The sequence below is a fragment of the Pteropus medius genome, unplaced genomic scaffold (genome assembly GCF_902729225.1).
Source record: "Pteropus medius unplaced genomic scaffold, Ma_sr-lr_union100, whole genome shotgun sequence".
Lineage (NCBI taxonomy): Eukaryota > Metazoa > Chordata > Mammalia > Chiroptera > Pteropodidae > Pteropus > Pteropus medius.
The window spans coordinates 1,519,308-1,536,374 of record NW_024350926.1 but is presented as its reverse complement, the minus strand read 5'-3'; the positions used below and the strand labels follow the sequence as shown (position 1 = coordinate 1,536,374).

The 17,067-nt window shown below is 35.8% G+C and overlaps 1 protein-coding gene across 9 annotated transcripts in view; it reads left to right on the top strand.

The window, feature by feature from the left end:
* Nucleotides 1–17,067, top strand: part of PDE7A (phosphodiesterase 7A) — a 95,264-nt gene that overhangs the window by 29,965 nt on the left and 48,232 nt on the right. Inside the window, exon 1 of one of the 9 annotated variants that reach the window (XM_039841760.1) lies at nucleotides 14,081–14,298. The exons of 7 other annotated variants lie outside the window; for them this stretch is intronic. In XM_039841760.1, coding sequence (XP_039697694.1) covers nucleotides 14,239–14,298 — 60 coding nt within the window. In that variant the 5' untranslated portion in view covers nucleotides 14,081–14,238. Of the gene's footprint in view, nucleotides 1–14,080; nucleotides 14,299–17,067 lie in introns of those variants that run through there. One more of the 9 variants, XM_039841757.1, reaches the window with a different exon arrangement.

Sequence of the window (17,067 nt, the reverse complement as noted above, 5' to 3'; positions counted from 1 at the left end):
ATTTTAAGTCTTTCCCTGAATCTGTCTCCCCGATTTGAATCCTTTGTGACCCCAAATAAACTTTTCTTTTATAGCCTTAATCTCTGTTGGTTGACGTAAGACTCACATAAGTTATAAAGTATAATCAATAAAAATTTTAATATGCAGGATGATATCTGCTTCCCAGTTAAATGTTTACTTGTCTAATTTTGAAAATTGTTTTCTGTTCAACACTTTAGAAACTTTTCAGTGAACCAGAATCACAATTTCAAGATCAACTCTACTTGAAACATTACCTCAAATTAGCAAAGCCACTGGTCCCAATTCGTATTCCAGGTTCTAAACAAGAATCTCTCTAAATATATCTCACCAGTTGTAAATGGCCAGTACTTCATCTAACTGGTTCTTAGTTGTCCATAGAATGATATTAAACTTTCAGCTGTATCAAATTACCTATTCTAGTATGGTTTTTCTTAAGCTTCTCCTGTAAATCTTGAAATAAGCCATTCTGATGGCCAAAATGCCTGAGTTTTCTTTTCTCTTTATACACCACGTGTTGTATAAAGTGGTAGGGAATTTATTTCAGATTGAGGAAATGAGTTGGGTCCAGGTGTGGCAGTGATAATGTCCAGGAAATTGTGAGTAAAGGGTTTGGTTGGAATTAGGGTACATATAGGGTGAAAAATGAGACGATAGGGTAAATCTGTACCATAAAAGACAAATATTAAGTGGTTTTCTATATTTTCTTGGTAATAAAAAATATGCTGTAGATAGAGAATGACATGTGACATATATGATGAGGACGTATATACGTCTGCACTTTGATTAAGGTTAAATATTTTGTGCTCTTGGTGTGTCCTTTTAACCTTGACCATACAGTTTTATTTCTTACATCAATTTATTATATAACGCCTTTTCCCAGTTTTATCAGCTTTTTAAAAGAGATATGACAGTGTACAGAATAGGACAAAACTTCCAGAAGTGTTCGTGTTGGGTGGGAAAGAGGAAGGGGTGTACATACGCACACACCTCACCTTATCATCCTCTTTCCAGTGGTTCTCGATAATGGCAGATCCTAGGAGAATCTGGGATTTTGGCAAGGGATTCATGAATCCACATGTATTTGAAATAGTAAACTTAAAGTAAATCTCGTAGGTATATACTAGTGTTTTTCAAATATAAGTACTGTTGTGATTAATGAATAAAATTCATTTAAACACAGCTACTGAACTCAATGTTACTTTGTGCTTTCTTAGTCAGTAGATATGTTTTATATTCTTTTATGAGATGGTCAGGGGATGCCACAAAAAAAGACACAAGAGAGGCTCAGGAAAACAAATTATTATGCTTACAGTACCTAGAGACAGGCAGCATGGTGAAATGTTGCAGAAAAGTTGCAAAAATCAGACGGGTGAGAAACCAAGCAGCACTTGGAGAGTTGGAGAACTCAGGTTTATTACGCGGGCGGTCCCAGAGGAGCTAGAGCTCTGAGGATCTGGGCCCTGACCTCAACTGTTGCAGCATTGCTTATATGGAACTTTTTGGCATGGGTTGATGGGTTAATTTGTCCTCAGATGGTTACAAAGCGCAAGAGTTGCCATGGTTGCAGGCAGTTACAAAGAGTTAGGAAGTGCAGGAGTTGCTAGGGGGTACAGGCAGTTACATTTGTTTCTTAGAAAAAGCAAAAGAGAAGACGAGTCTTCAGTTAATTTCGAGTACTGTCCTATGCAGCAAGCATATCTACAGAAGCAGAACAAAGAGCTAATTAGCCTTTTGAGTGAAAATTCCTCCAACACCACACAGGGCCACATGGGGAAACCAGCGTGGTTAGGGGACAGAACACAAGAGCCGAGGGAAAGCTTTAGGCCACGGCTGTGGCTGTGATGGGAGTTTCCGAAGAGAGGCGAGGCAGGGCAGAGTGAACAATTTAGGACTGGCTAATTTGAATAATTTTGGGTAGAGGAGTGGTCCTTAGTTGCCTGGTACCTGGCCCTGGGAAGATTAAGGCCTCTTGGAGAGCAGGGGTCTGATAAGAGGTCTGGCCTCAGATTGGTTAGTTTGCATATGAAAGGCATGCTCCTGGCTGGGCCCTTTGCTGTCTCTAAGGACTGGCTAGCGCAGGGAGGGGGAGGTTTTCCATAGCCAGAAAAGTTTTTTTTTTTTTAAAGGTATCAAAACATCATCATATACAGATAATAGTAGTTTAAAAATGCACACACACATGTGCACAAAATACAGGATGCTAGAAGAATAACTATTACGTGAGGGTATGCAAACTTTTTGACACTTAAGAAGGTTAAACATCACTTGTGCCAGCCATGTCAGGTTTCCTAAAAGAGTAAAGTTGTGATTTAGACTCCGAACTACTTGGGCAAATTTCTAACTGGTTTAACATTGTAAGATGCATGCCTGTTGTTGATATAGAGGACTGAAAGCAGACTATTCATTGGGTAACAGCTGAACATTTGAAAAGGGGGAACTTATGGTCAAACTTTAACTTAATGAGTAATGAGTTTTTTTTTTTTTAACTGCATGACTTTTGTAACTTAGAGAAACTGGCAATTTAAATAGCTAGGTTTATCAATGTCAGCTCAGTAGAAAGGAGAAAGTCATTTTAAAGAATTTGGATCAAGTCTTTGGTATATGCCTAGATATATTATCAAAGCACTGGTTAAAGGATGTCAGGTGATTTTTAAAGGTTTGTAAGTTTTAGTTAATGACTCTTTGGATTGTGTCAGAGAATTGGATAAGAACACTTAGTGACATTCCTGGATTATGTTGTGCATACGATAACTATCTGTTTTAATCCTTACTACAGCCCTGTGTTCACGTACTTTCCCATTAACTAGGTGGAGGACTGAGGCTTTTAGAATGTAACATGAATCAAGACTCATGGTTAGGGTCATGATCACGTGACCCCAAACCTGTGCTTCCCTGGTACAATTTTTAAAGGATATATGTTTACAGGAATTTCAGATTTAAGAGAATTCCAAAATTAAGGAAAATTAGATGGAAATATTTTTCCTATGTACTTTCTTATTGTGCTAAAGTACACCTAACAAAATTTACCATTTTAACCATTTTTAAAGGTTCAATTCAGTGGCATTTAAGTATATTTACAATATTGTGCAATCATCACCATTATCCATTTCCCAAACTTTTTCATGATGCTGCACAGAAACTGTGTACCTGTTTTCCCCTAGACCTTGGTAACCTCTATTCTAATTTCTGTCTCTATGAAGAAAATACTTTTTTAGTGAAAGTTTTGTTGATGTTAGATATAAATTAAATTTTAAATTTCTTTGTAGAATGTTGATTATAAGTGCATTTCTTTTGAACAAGAAGTATCATGTACTTGAATGCAAATTAAGTTATTTTTGCCTTTTTAATTCTTTGTCTATTCTTTTTAAACAAAGCGTTATAATTATATATGCTAAATACATGTTCTCATTTTATTAAATATAAACAAATGGTGTTAATTTAAGAGAAAATAGTTCTTTCTGAACCTTACTAAACTGCTTTTTATATACATTGTTCTAGTTAGAGCTCCTTAAAGTAGCATTAGTCTTAATTGCCTTTGCAATTAAGTTCATCAAAATGGTAGCAAATCCAAAAGATGACAACCTTTTTGCCACCCTGCATACATTTGTATCATGTTCTTCTAGCTGATGGTTGTCAAATTGCACGTGATTTGATTCAATCTATTTTTTTAAATGAGCATAGAATGTTGTTACTATTGCTCATTGTATTCCTTTAGTCACAGTTACTGGGAGAGGCTCTACACACCTTGGCCAGACCCTGGGCTTTGGTCTTTTTTCCCATAAAACCATGAGACTGTGAAAAACCCAGAGCTCAGGTTCACCCACTTTACTTTGACCTTGAAGTGAAAGCTGGCTTCAGTACCCTTCTTACCTTGTGCATTCCTGCCTGTATTTAGTTTCTGCGTGAGTGTTCCTTACTTTCTTACCAGCTCGTGGAGTTGTTTCAGTTGATATTTTCAGTATTTTTAAGCATTTTCAGTTGTTTTCAGTGGTAGTGTCAGTTCTCTGAACTAATCCACTGTTGAAAATGGAGTGATCTCAGACTTTACTGACAGACTTTACTGTTCATGTCGCCTAGTAAATAATAGTAATAGGAATACAGGCTTTGTTTTGGTTAGCTATAATTTGTTCTTCCAAATTTATTACAGAACTGGATCAAAGAAAGTTTAATGCTATCTATCTGCTATATCTTACTTTCATCTTCTGAAGTACCTTAGATTGGGGGGAAGGACTGAACCAAAACTTCATTCTTTAGTCTAGGTCTGGAATGAACTTTAAAGCATAAAATGGGATTCATTTTGAGGTTTATTGAGCAATGCCCCCCCTTTTTTTTTTACTACTTGCTTTTCGTGTTGTATTCAAAGCTGTTTCTTACTAGCTTTAGAATTACTGAGGTATAAGAGGGAAAGGAATGTTATTTGTGTATGTGTGTGTAAGAAAAAAACAGTGTGGGAGGTGTGCTGTTTAGATTAAATAGCTACCATTTGTGAGTGTTGGCCTTTTGCTCCCCAGTCTTTTCCTGTTTGTGAGCCTAAAGATTTTAGTTATAACCTTCTTTACTCTCTTTCAGTAATCTTACTTAACATACGGTTTTGCTTAGTAGAGGGTTACTCCCAAATCCCTCTCTCCAGCCCACATATCTTTCCAGGCTTTGATATGCATAAGCCCAGCTACCAAATGAACACTTCTACCTAGTTATCCCAGAGCACTGAACCCTCTCCTGAAACCCTAAAGAAAACCATCTCTTGAATCCCATCACCTTTCTCTATTCCCATGACCACTACCCTCATCTAGGTCATCATCTAATTCTGGATTAAGGCAGCCGCTGCTGATTAGTTTTGTCTATTCTAGAACTTCATGTAAATGAAATCATACAGAATGTACTCTTTTTTTCCTAATTTTTTTTTCATTTAGCACAGTGTTTTTTGAGATCTATCCATGTCGTTGTGTGTATCAGTAGTTTCATTGCTGAGTAGTATTCCATTGTATGGATGTATCATAATTTATCAGTTGATGCTGCTGTTACCAATTTGATTGTTAAGAATAAAGTTACTACGAACATGTTCAGGTCAGTTTTGGGACATATGTTTCATTTGCAGATTTCTGGTTGCTATATATCCTTGCCAACCCTAGATATTGTCAGTCTTAAATTTTAGCCATTCTTGTGGGTGTGTAGTAGTATCTTGTGGTTGCTGAGCATCTTTTCATGTGTATTAGCTATTTGTATATCTTTTGTGACTCGTCTGTTCAAATCTTTGGCCTATGTTTTTAATTGAATTATTTGTTATACATTTTTAATATATGTATAATATATTCTGGATACAAGTCCTTTGTTAGATTTATGTATTGCAAATATTTTCTTTGTGTCTGTGGTTTTCTTTTTCATATCTTAACACCGTCTTTGGAAGAGAGAAGTTTTGTATTACGATGAAGTCCAGTTAACATATTTTTTATGATTAGTGTTTTTGTATTTAGAAATCTTTAACCCAAGACCATGAATATATTCTCATACTTTTTCTTAGAAATTGTATTTTTAGCCTTTATGTTTAGATATATGATCTGTGTTGATTTTTTTTGTATAGCATGAGATTGCTTATTGAAGTTAATTTTTTTCATGTTTATATAGTTTTTCCAGTGCCATTTATTGATAAGACTACACATTCTCTTGAATTACTTTGACAACTTTGTCAAACATCAATTAACCACAAATATGTGGTGTATTTCTGAACTCTCCATTGAGTTCTGTTGAGTTATGTCTGCATTTATGTAAATACCGCACTATCTGGATTACTATAGCTTCAAAATAAGTTTTGAAATCACGTAGTGTCTTTCCACTCCCTCCAAAATAAAAAAATTCTTTTTTGGCTATTCTAGGTCTTTTGTGTTTCTATATAAATTTAGAATTAGCTTGTCAATTTCTACTGAAAAGCATTCTAGAATTTTAATTGGAATTGCATTGAATTTATAGATTAACGTGGGGGAAAATAACAGTATTTAACCTCCCAATCAATAAATGTGTGTGTGAGTGTCCCAGGGCTGCCAAGACAAAGTATCGCAAACTGAGTGGCTTAAAGCAGCGGAAATTAAGGTTTCACCAGGACCATGCTCTCTGAAGGCTCTGGGGAAGGAGCCCTTCCTGGTCTCTTCCAGCTTCGGGTGGTTGCTGGCCATCCTCGGCATTCCTTGTAGATGTGTTATGCCAATCTCTGCCTTCATCCTCACGTGGCCTTCTCCCCTGTGGTGGTGTGTCGGTGTCCAAATTTCCCTCTTATAAGAACACCAGTTATATTGGATTTAGAGCTCACGCTAACCCTTATGCCCTCATCTTAACTTGATTACATCTGCAAAGAACCTGTTTCCAAATGAAGTCACATTAGCAGGTACCTGGGGTTAAGACTTTGACTATCTTTTGGGGGGACACAATTCAGTTCCCTAACAGCTTGCTATATTTCTCCGTTTTTTAGGTCTTTAATTTCTCTAAAAAGTTTTTATAGTTTTTATTGTTCAGATCTTGCACATATTTTTTTAAATTTGCTCCTAAGTATTTCATGTTCTTGGATGCTATTTGAAATAGTATTTTTAAAATTTCATTTCTAGCCATTTTTACTAGCATATAGAAAGACGATTAATCTTTTTTTTTAAATTAAGCTTATTGGGGTAACATTGATTATACAATTATATAATTTTCAGGTATACACTATAATTTGACATCTACATATTCTATTGTGTGTTTACCACCCAAAGTCCAGTTTCCTTCAGCTACCATATATTCCATTCCCTTTACCCACTTCACCCTCCCCCTGTCCCCCTATATTTGACCTCCTTTACCCCGTCTACCTACCCGTTCCTCCCCGAACCCCACCCTCTGGTAACCACTAGTCTATAGTCCTCTGGTAACCACTAGCCTATAGTCCATGTCCATGAGTCTCTGTTTGTTTTGTTTCTTTTAGGTTTATATCCCACATATAAGTGATATCATGTGATTTTCAACTTTGTCTGGCTTATTTTGCTTAGCATGATTATCTCGAGGTCCATCCACGTTGTCACAAATGGCAGTATTTTATCTCTTCTTATGGCTGAGTAATATTCTATTGTATATAGTTACCGCAGCTTCTTTAGCCAATCATCTATGGTAGGACACTTAGGTTGCTTCCTTGACCTGGCCACTGTGAATAATACTGCTATGAACATCGGTGTGCAAATATCTTTTGGGATATGGGTTTTCAAGTATTTGGGGCAAATATCCAGTAGAGGGATTGCTGGATCATATGGTAGATCAATTCTTGTTTTTTTGAGGAACCTCCGTACTGTTTTCAAAAGTGGCTGTACCAATTTGCAGTCCCACCAGCAGTGTATGAAGGTTCCTATTTCTCCGAATCCTCTCCGACATTTGTTATTACTTGCCCTGTTGATTATAGCTATTCTAACAGGTGTGAGATGGTATCTCATTGTGGTTTTGATTGCATTTCCCTAATAGCTAGCGATGTTGAGTATCTTTTCATATATTTGTTGGCCATCTGTATGTCCTTTAGGGAAAAGTGTCTCTTCAGGTCCTCTGCCCATTTTTTGATTGGATCATTTGTTTTTTTGTTGTTGTTATTGAGTTGTATGAGTTCTTTGTATATTTTGGATATTAGGCTCTTATTGGAGGTGTTGCTTACAAATATATTTTCCCATTTGGATGTTTCTCTCTTTACCTGTTGACAATTTCTTTTTTTTGAACAGAAGCTTTTTAGTTTGATGTAGTCCCATCCATTTATTTTAGCTTTTACTTCCCTTGTTTTTGAGGTCAAATTCATAAAATCTCCTTTAAGTTCAAGGTCCTTGAGTTTAGTTCCTATGTTTTCTTCTATGCTTTTTATTGCTTCAGGTGTTATATTCAGGTCCTTAATCCATTTTGCGTTAATTTTGGTGTGTAGTGATAGACAACAGTCTAGTTGCATTCTTTTACAGGTGGCTTTCCAGTTTTCCCAGCACCCTTTATCGAAGAGGCTTTCCTTTCTCCACTGTATGTTTTTGGCTTTTTTTGTTGAAAATTATTTGCCCATATAAATATGGGTTTACTTCTGGACTTTTTGTCTGACATCTGAAAGCAGCGTTTCACATGTTTCATATAGAAAGCCTAGCTCTCCAGTTGTCCGTGAGGGAAGGCCTAGTCTAGTACCATTTACCCCACCATTTAATGAACCTTGTTTATATTTTTAGTTGGCCATGATATTGCTTATCGCTGATATTTGTACTTACTGTTTTTTCTGCTTGGAGATCTTTTTCTTGCCTCATGTATAATAAACTCTTACTCATCATTTAAGAGTCAGCTTATATGTCACTTTTTCCCAGTAGTCTTCCTTGATACTATCAAACTCTGGGTTAGTTGTCATACTTGGTCCTCAATAGCATCTTACATTTGCTTGTAATTGAAATTTCTTGCTATTGTGATTGTTTTGTAGCCCCCACAAAAATCTGAGCTGTGTGAGGACAAGGACTGTGTCTCATTTACATTATATCCCTCATATCTAACACACTGGAGATCTCAAAACCCCTTTGTCTCTTTCTCTCCTGCAGTACTATATGTGGAGATGAAACAGTGCTATTCAATTCATTGTGCCTCAGATACACTTCAGAATTTTTTTGTGCTCTACTCTGGTTTAGAGAAGGGAGCAGTTATTGACACTTGCCATCCTTATTCAGAAGTTTTCTTTTTAAATGTGTTCGATCTCTGTAGATTTTAGTATTGTTCTTATTTAGTATCTGTTATAAATATTTTGATATATTTTTTATCCACAATTAGTGGTCTGTTCATAATACAGTTTTTAGAGATGAAGTTTTTTCTTACATACAAATAGGTCTCATTTAAAAAGTACCTTTTAAGACAACTCCCAGTAACCACTTAATTGTTCTAGAATATTTGAAGAAGTCAGTATAGCTAGGTCTGTGGGGTGTGGTGATGGAGGCATTCCCTATTGAAAAGGCTTTAATAATCATAGCTTTCTTAGAAAGGCTTCTTTGATATTAAATTGAGTCAATTATAGTATTTGGGATTCTTAGAATTGGCTCAGACCTTGAAGGTCATTTGTTCCAGTCTGCCACACAACCTCTTAGAGTCTCATTTGTGACGACTCCTGTCAATTTACATGGTTTTAGTTGTGGGAAGTTCTTAGAAAATAATATTTTCCACAAACTTCTACCTATTGGTCTTACTTCTGGCTTCTGTAATTTCACAGAATAAAGCTAAAATCCTTAGGATATTTTGTCTTAAAGCAGTTTAGCACCTGTTCTGTTCCTCTTTTTATCTTTACATTAAAAAATGTTATGTATATATGCATCGTCCAGTATAATATTCAGAACTGAACTCAATCTGACCAATGTTACCTGTATCGAGAATGGTGGAGTATTCTTGATCTGGATACTTCTCTAATTTTCAGTGCCTCTTAAGCTCACCTCTACTTATTGTCTCATACAGCCATGAAGTTTAAGGATTCTGGCGCCTTTTTTCTGTTTTTTAACGGAAACTTTTAAACCTCATTTCTGTTTTATATATGTGCAATTTATCTTGTGTCAAAATACAGACTTTTTTTAAAAGTTATTTTGTAATTGAGCATGCTGGTTTACCTTTTATGTTTTATATGCAGATTTGATATGTGTTTGTCTGATCTGCACCCTGTAAATAAATTGTGGAACAAGACCAAGGTCAAGTACAGAGTTCTGAGTTACCTCTAGAATTGTTGCACTAATTTGATATCAGGGACTTCATTTCTAGGTATGTTTGCTCAGTCAGCCTGGGAGTCTGTCTAACTGTAGGCTGAGGCTCACATTGCTTTGTTTTGTTCACAATGATGTCACCAGAGACTGTGTACGTACAACCTTACTAAAATGAAGGCATCTTGTGTCTGTGACAGTCTCCTGGTCCAGCATGCCAGGAGCCTTACCACTTACATTGTATACATTACATGCCCCTTTTCTAAGTCCAGACTCTACAGTTGTGAAATCTATGTCACTGTTTTTTTCCTTCTGGAAATTGTGACCATTTCCACTTTTTTATAATTTAAAAGATATCATGGACAGTGGCTTGATAAGCAGATCTCAAGTTTATTTTAATATATCCAGTTGTAGTTATCTGGATCAGAAGACTTGAATCTTTGTGAAATGTCAAGGCATTTTTATTTCTTCATACTAGGACTAATCACACGTCCGTTGCCATAAAACACTGGGAGACTATGTAACAGAAAACTTAACTCAGAACTCTAAATCAATGAGACACAAAGGTCTTAAATTGTAAAACTCCCATGTTACAATAGTTTTAAAATAATTTTTGTTATCAAAGCTTAATATTTCATCTATTTTATATATCTTTTGAAATTCATACCATTTGAAAAATAAAATGCTCTGATATGTGATTTTTAGTAAAAGAACAAAAAAGCTACCCTGATTTATTATTTGTTATTAAAATTGGTGGAATTCGAAATGATAAAAGCACAGTTGGAGGGTTTTGACTCTTAATGTTCACATTTTTCTATTATAAATTTGGTTGTAGTTTTTACATACTACATTTGTATAAAGAACTCTAGGATAAGCTATTTCTGTCAACAAGATTCCAAAATTATAGACACTGATGTCAATGCAGATGAGGTTAGCTTAATTTGGTTAAGAGAGGGACATGCCAAGTCTCTCTATGGATAACTAAAGGCTATTGCCAAGATTGACAGGTGTCCTGTGGGTGGCAGAAAGTCCCAGGGATAAAATTTGCACTTAGGTTAATTCTCTAAGACACACTGATCAAAGTCATACCTTTTTTTCCTATTGATCACACAAACTCCTAAAATAGATCTGCTTTTAATACATTAATTTTTTAGGCATTAGTAAGCCTCAGAAAGGTAAAAGATTTGTATTTTATTTTTACAGTATCAGATTCTATTTTTGGAAAGTTTAGCTGTATCCTATTATTAATTTTTCTAGTGTAGTCAATTGGCTTTTTGTTGCCCTGCCATATTTCACTAAGGCTTTGAGAAGTGAGAATAGTTAATATAAAAGACTACATTTGTTATTGGTGTAAAAGAGGCAACTATTTCTTTATGGAATAATAAATTACATGATTTTATCTGGAAAGATTAATTATTAAGATAATTTTCTAAGCAATAAACATAGTATTGTCGAGGAGTGTTCATACTAATTGAGTCACAGCTTTTGATTTTATTTCATCTTACAGAAATTTTTTTATTAAGAGAAGCCTCGTAACTTATCAAGATAAATTATATCTCAAAAGAAGTGTTAAAGCCATTACGTTCATGCCATTAAGAAAATTAAGTACCATTTTAAGAAAAACTATATTGCCTGAGATTTTTTAAGATTTGAGTGAAGTAAACGTGTCATTAGCAATGAAGGATCTCTGATTTTAGGCATAAACTCAGTAGCTATTTCTATTCAAATAGGAAATTTTCTGATCTGGGAGGATGATGTCTTGATTATCACTGTATTTTGGTGTCGACATATAGTAGGAATTTAAGAAGAGGATGCTGGGGGAACCATTTTTAGAGAGCCAACCTATTCACTAGTGTGAAAAATGAAAGCCAAGACCCCAGCCCTAATTAGGGCTCAGAAAAGGTTTCTCAGGGTATTGGGCAAGCACAGAGCAAGTTCCCCTCATTGACCATTGGAATTACAATTAAGCCAAGAGCTTGGGCGCAGCTAAAGACTTATCATTCTTAAGTCTTCAAGACTTAATTCTGATTCAGCTACTATTTATTGAGAACTTGCTAGGAGCTATTCTTTTATAGATGTTATATAACTCTTGTGAAAGGGAGGAAAATTAGGTCCAGAGAGGTGGTGACTTGTCCAGCGTCACTCAGCTCTTGGCAGCAAAGCTGGGAAATAAACCAAGACTCTTGACTCCAACCCAGTTGAGTTTTGGGATGGTGGAAATAATCTCAACAGAAATTTTTTTAAATGAGAAAACTTTTAGGACTGCTTTCTTACGGTCCTTTTTTTCCTGTGTCTCAGTTCTGGTTCTTTCCCTCTTCTGTTCTGTCCTCTTTTAGACTAAAAGAAAGTGCAGATTCTTGAGCTCACCATTAACCAAAAAGCCATTTATAAAAAATGTTTAAGTACTATACCCAAAATAGCAACATTGTATTTGCTTCTCAAAACTTGATGTTTTAAGCAGCTGATTAGAAGGGAACTCTGAGGATGAGAAATATTCTTGGACTAAGCCTTGTGGTATAGTGAGCTAATTTAGAGTGTGCAACCCACGCTAGAGTAGCAGATAATGACCTCCACGGCCCCTTACAGGTGATCACCAGCATTTCTCCTGAGAGGGAGCGGGCTGGTATTCATGCACTCTGTTGCTCTACCGATTCCTGCACTTCCTTTGAATTTGGTTATTGTGGCCTCACTGGAATATGGAGAGTAATCAAACACCTTGATGGTCTCATGTCACACCTAGTTTTTTGGCAAAATTATGAAGTCATCTCAATTTGTGCAAATTCTAGCTACAGCTTGTTCAGTAGATATATAATGTATAAGGTGTAGTGAGCAATTTATAGCCGTGTGTTATGAATGGCTTCAATTCAGGAAAATTTTTATTTAGACCTGTAAACAATTTGTGCTCCATTTTGACATGTCTAGAATTAACTTTTTTAAACACTTTGCACTGAGGATTGAATAATGAAAGTAGCATTACATTTGAACTGTTGGGGCTATGTTTAAATGTTTTAGAACCGTTACTTGTGTACTGTTGGTATGCAGATGACTTTGCTTGTCATGAACTTCAGTCAGTGACACAGCCCTGTCATCTCCTGAGTATTTCTCCAGCTAGTTCTCTTCTCTTCATTCCACCACCCAGTCCAGGCCATGCTTGTTTCTCTCCTGGACCTCTGTAGGGGTCTCCTAACTGCCCCTGCCTCACCTACCGTCACTTGACCAACACCTGCTGTAGTCTTCAGCAGGGTGGAGTGAGCTGGAGGAAGAAGACAGTTGCCTTCACAGGCCCTCTGCTCTGGGTTTCCACGTTCCTGCGTTCCATACTCCCTTGCTCTCTTCCAGTTTCTTCTACTTACTGTGCTTTGTTTCTTCTGCTCCTTGGCCATCATGCTTTGTCCCTTCATTTCAGCACAGGGACATTTCAAGGACTCTGGGAAGAAGTCCTTCGCCTCTTAACTAAGTCAGAACCAGGGTTTGTTGGCAGTTTCTCAGTTTTTTCGTTGGTAGTGTCACAGCTTCATTGCACTTGGTACAGTTGCAATTTTATGTTTATATGCAGACTTTGATCATGTAAACTGACTAAACTATAAGTTTCACAAGGGCAGGAGCTATGTCTGTTTTTACTCAAGGGTTGTGCCCCTGGCACCCACATCTGGCATAGGGCCTGGTACATCATAATAGCTTAATAACTGTTGACGACTCGAAAGTTTCATGAATGAAAGGCTTTTCCTCAGCATCATGAGAGTGGATGAATGTAGGCCCACTTTGCTATTACAGAGCTCACTTATAGCCAGGAGAACGAGACACATACCTAAAATATTGTAGTATAAGCTAGATTACAGTTAGGCCTTGGAATAATATACTTTTAATTGCTCAAAAAGGCAGTTTGGACTTTGTCAATAAATTAAAAATGAATTAATTATAATGTTAAATAGCACAGACAATATTTGTGAAAGCCTCTCACATTCCTGTGCAATCCTAGCTATAAAGGAAATAAACAGTGAACAAATTCAGTATTAAAAGTTGAAAAGATAGAATAAAATGCATTAATATTCTTAAATTCCAGGACATTATACCTACAAAGCTGGTCTGCGTGAAAGAAATGAGGACATTTTTAGTACTGCCAAACATTTTTTGAAAGTTGTTTCAGAGCCCTCTGTTAGTATGAAAATTGCGGAGGTGTCTGTGGCTAGCCTGAGACCACTTTTCTGTCTGCGTTTGTGAGGCTGTCGGGTCAGCCGTCACCAGGTTTCTCCTTGTGCTTCCAGTGTTACTGACGCCGGTCTACCCCAGCCCTGCGTGGTGGCATGAAGCACACGCTGGGTAGGAAAGCTGGCTGGCAGCGTGTTCCCGGAGGAGTCAGGTGATTGTTGTTTGAGGGCAGCTGCTCGAGGTTCAAGGCAGGCAGTGTCCCCTCGCTTCTGCCTCGGGGCAGCTGGTTAGTGTCAGACTCCTGACAAGTCCTTCTTGCTCGTTGCTAACTGGGCGAGGAGGGAGATTATGCCGTGGGCTTTTGATTGATCCAATGGGAATTACATTGATCTGGTGTCTGGCCTTGGTTCTTATCAAGTGGATCGCCTCTAAGGTAGGCCATCTTTATTTTTAGGATTGTGACATTAATTGTTAGTTTTTGTACTTGGAATGAAATTGCTAGTCAATTTTGCTTCAGTTTTTATTTCTCTGATTAAAAGAGGTCTGAGTTTTACCTGTCAGCTGAAAAGCTTAAAATTACTGTGTGTAATGTTTCTTCTTCCATTTTATTCCTCCCCAAGGGCTTTTTATGGTTTCAGTCTTCGGTATCCAAGTAGCTCTCCTCAGTATCATTCCTTTAAAGAAGTTTTTATGATTAAAGCAGTTTAGCTTTTGAGATTATGAAATTATTAAATAATTTAGATTTTTAGTGTACATATTTTAAACACTCTTTTGGAGATAAAGAATTTACTAATGCTTGTAAATTTAAAGTATAGTTGTTGAGGATTTCTAAACAATTGCAGTGTATAAACTTTTTAGAAACTAAATATTACCAATCTATCATGATCTCTTAAGGCCTTACTTCTCCTAAAATGTATGTCTTATAATATATTGAAAACTTGTTACTATATATCTGTTGTTTTTGAATTTGAATTCTAAATATCAGGCTTGCGAAATGCTTGATAGAGTGCTAGCCATTTACTATCTGGATGAGAGTATAAAGTAGGAAATATTTTAGATTATTTAAAATTATTTTTTCTATTCTCACATTAGAATGATTTTATCTTCCACCAAGCAGCTTTTTTCTTCTTGTATTATTAAACTGAAGAATATTAACTTAAAATTTATAAGGCATCACTGTTTACTAAGCAACACAAAAGCTTCTATAAAGTTAAATTTCTTTTTCAAACAAGGCTTTAATCTGTAATGTGAAAAATTACAGCAAAATTCTCTTACTTGAAGCAGTTCTTTTTTCCTAGTGATATGATTGAAAAATTCTTAAAGAAAAACAATATACTCAATTTTTTAAAATCTTTGTTTTGTAAATGAACTAATTTTTCAATGACAGCTTTTTGCTCATTATTTTTCAAGGATTAGCTTGCCAAGTTATTGAATGAAGGTCAAGTTAATAATAATACATTGGTTGAATTGTGGATGTTTTCAGAGATATTACTTTGTTTTAATAACCACGAAAAAATTTAAGTTTTGAAGCAAAAAGAATGCTAATATTTTGTCATTTTTAAAAAAAAGTACATGTTTACGTAGGGAATGAGAGTGGGAAGGATACTATTCAGTGGATCAATGCAGTCTTTGGGCACTCAGACATGAGCCTGTGTAAGATAAATATACTCTGAAAAAAACTCATTTTACTGTGTCAGAGAAAACTGTGTTCAGCACTTTGACTAGGCTTCATCTTTTGTAGTATGTTGATTTTTTTTTGGTAATGTTACCAACAAAATTAATTTAGCGATACTCTGTCTAAGCCCTTTGACCACCAGTTTACTATCAGCAAAACCGGGCCAATAAAATCTACCTCGTAGAGGCCTTGTGTGGGGTGAGAGTTCGTGTGAAAGCACTTGGAACATTTTCTGGCACAGAGTAGGAAGAAGCTCAGCAAGTGTCAGTTAATATATTATTACTTTCATCATGTAAGGGAAATGCACACACTTCTGCACAATAGATCATTTTTGTGGAAACTTGAACAAGATCAAAACAATAGCACTTAAAATATCTTTGCTCAATTTGAAAACATGTCTGTCTTTAAAAGTTACTTATTAACTAATCTCAGAAACAACTTTTACTTACGCGTTTTGTCATTTACCTTGTAAGTCAAGTCTTACGGAAGAGTGATTCACCCTTATTCAAGGTGAGTGTCTTACTGGGACATTCAAAACTCCCGTTAGTGGCAGGAGATCTTTTGGAACCTTACAGTTTAACTTGTTTGTGCTGCCGCTGTCAGTTTCTGATTAGCTCAGCCTCGCCCATGTTTTGACCTATAGGGTTGCTTTACAAGCTGTTCCCAGGATGGCTAAATTAGAAAAGTCACGAGTAGGAGCTTCTCGGTTACTTCTATTCACTGGTGAGGTGAAGTGGGAATGTGGGTGATAGCTCAGAGTGTTTTATGACTGACAGTGTGACACAGAATTTTGATTAAATGTTTTACAATTTTTATTAAAAGTAGAGTTTTACTAATATATGACTTTAAAAACATGTAGGTCAGGTCTGTGCTGCAGTGTTGGTATATAAAGCACATATAATTATTTATTAAAATAACATTCTAACATGGAAATCAAATTTTTGTTAGAATTCATAATTTACAGTGTAGTTTTCCAAAATGAGTAACTTTAGATTATTCTACCTAGATTGCTTAAATGAGGGAATTTAATAATATTCCTTTTAATCTTGGTCCATGAGGTGATAAATGAATTATCATTCAGGGTATATTCATTGATGATTTCAGACACATTTTAAGTCCATTCTTAAAAATATTTTTTGTTTTGTTTGGGATCATAAGAGTTTAATGGTTTAGTATAGCGTTTAAGCCAAGTATTTATGGACCAGAATTACTTAAATTAGTAGTGAATAGAATAACTTGAATATTTTTCGCATCTCTTGTAATTGGTTAATATTTACTTAAAATTAACTTATCCCCTTTTGCCAAGTTTTTATTATGGTTAACTAATACAGACCTACCATTTTAATATCTAAATTAGTACCTCTATAAGTAAGTCTAAAGTGATTATCTTAAAGTAAATTTAGTATGCCATAGTCGTAATCTAGATAATGTTCATTACTCAGTTTTGACTTATACTATCTTATTTAACAGAGTTGATATTAGTCTCAGTCTTTAATATGTGAAGTAATAAATGAGATTTTACCTTTC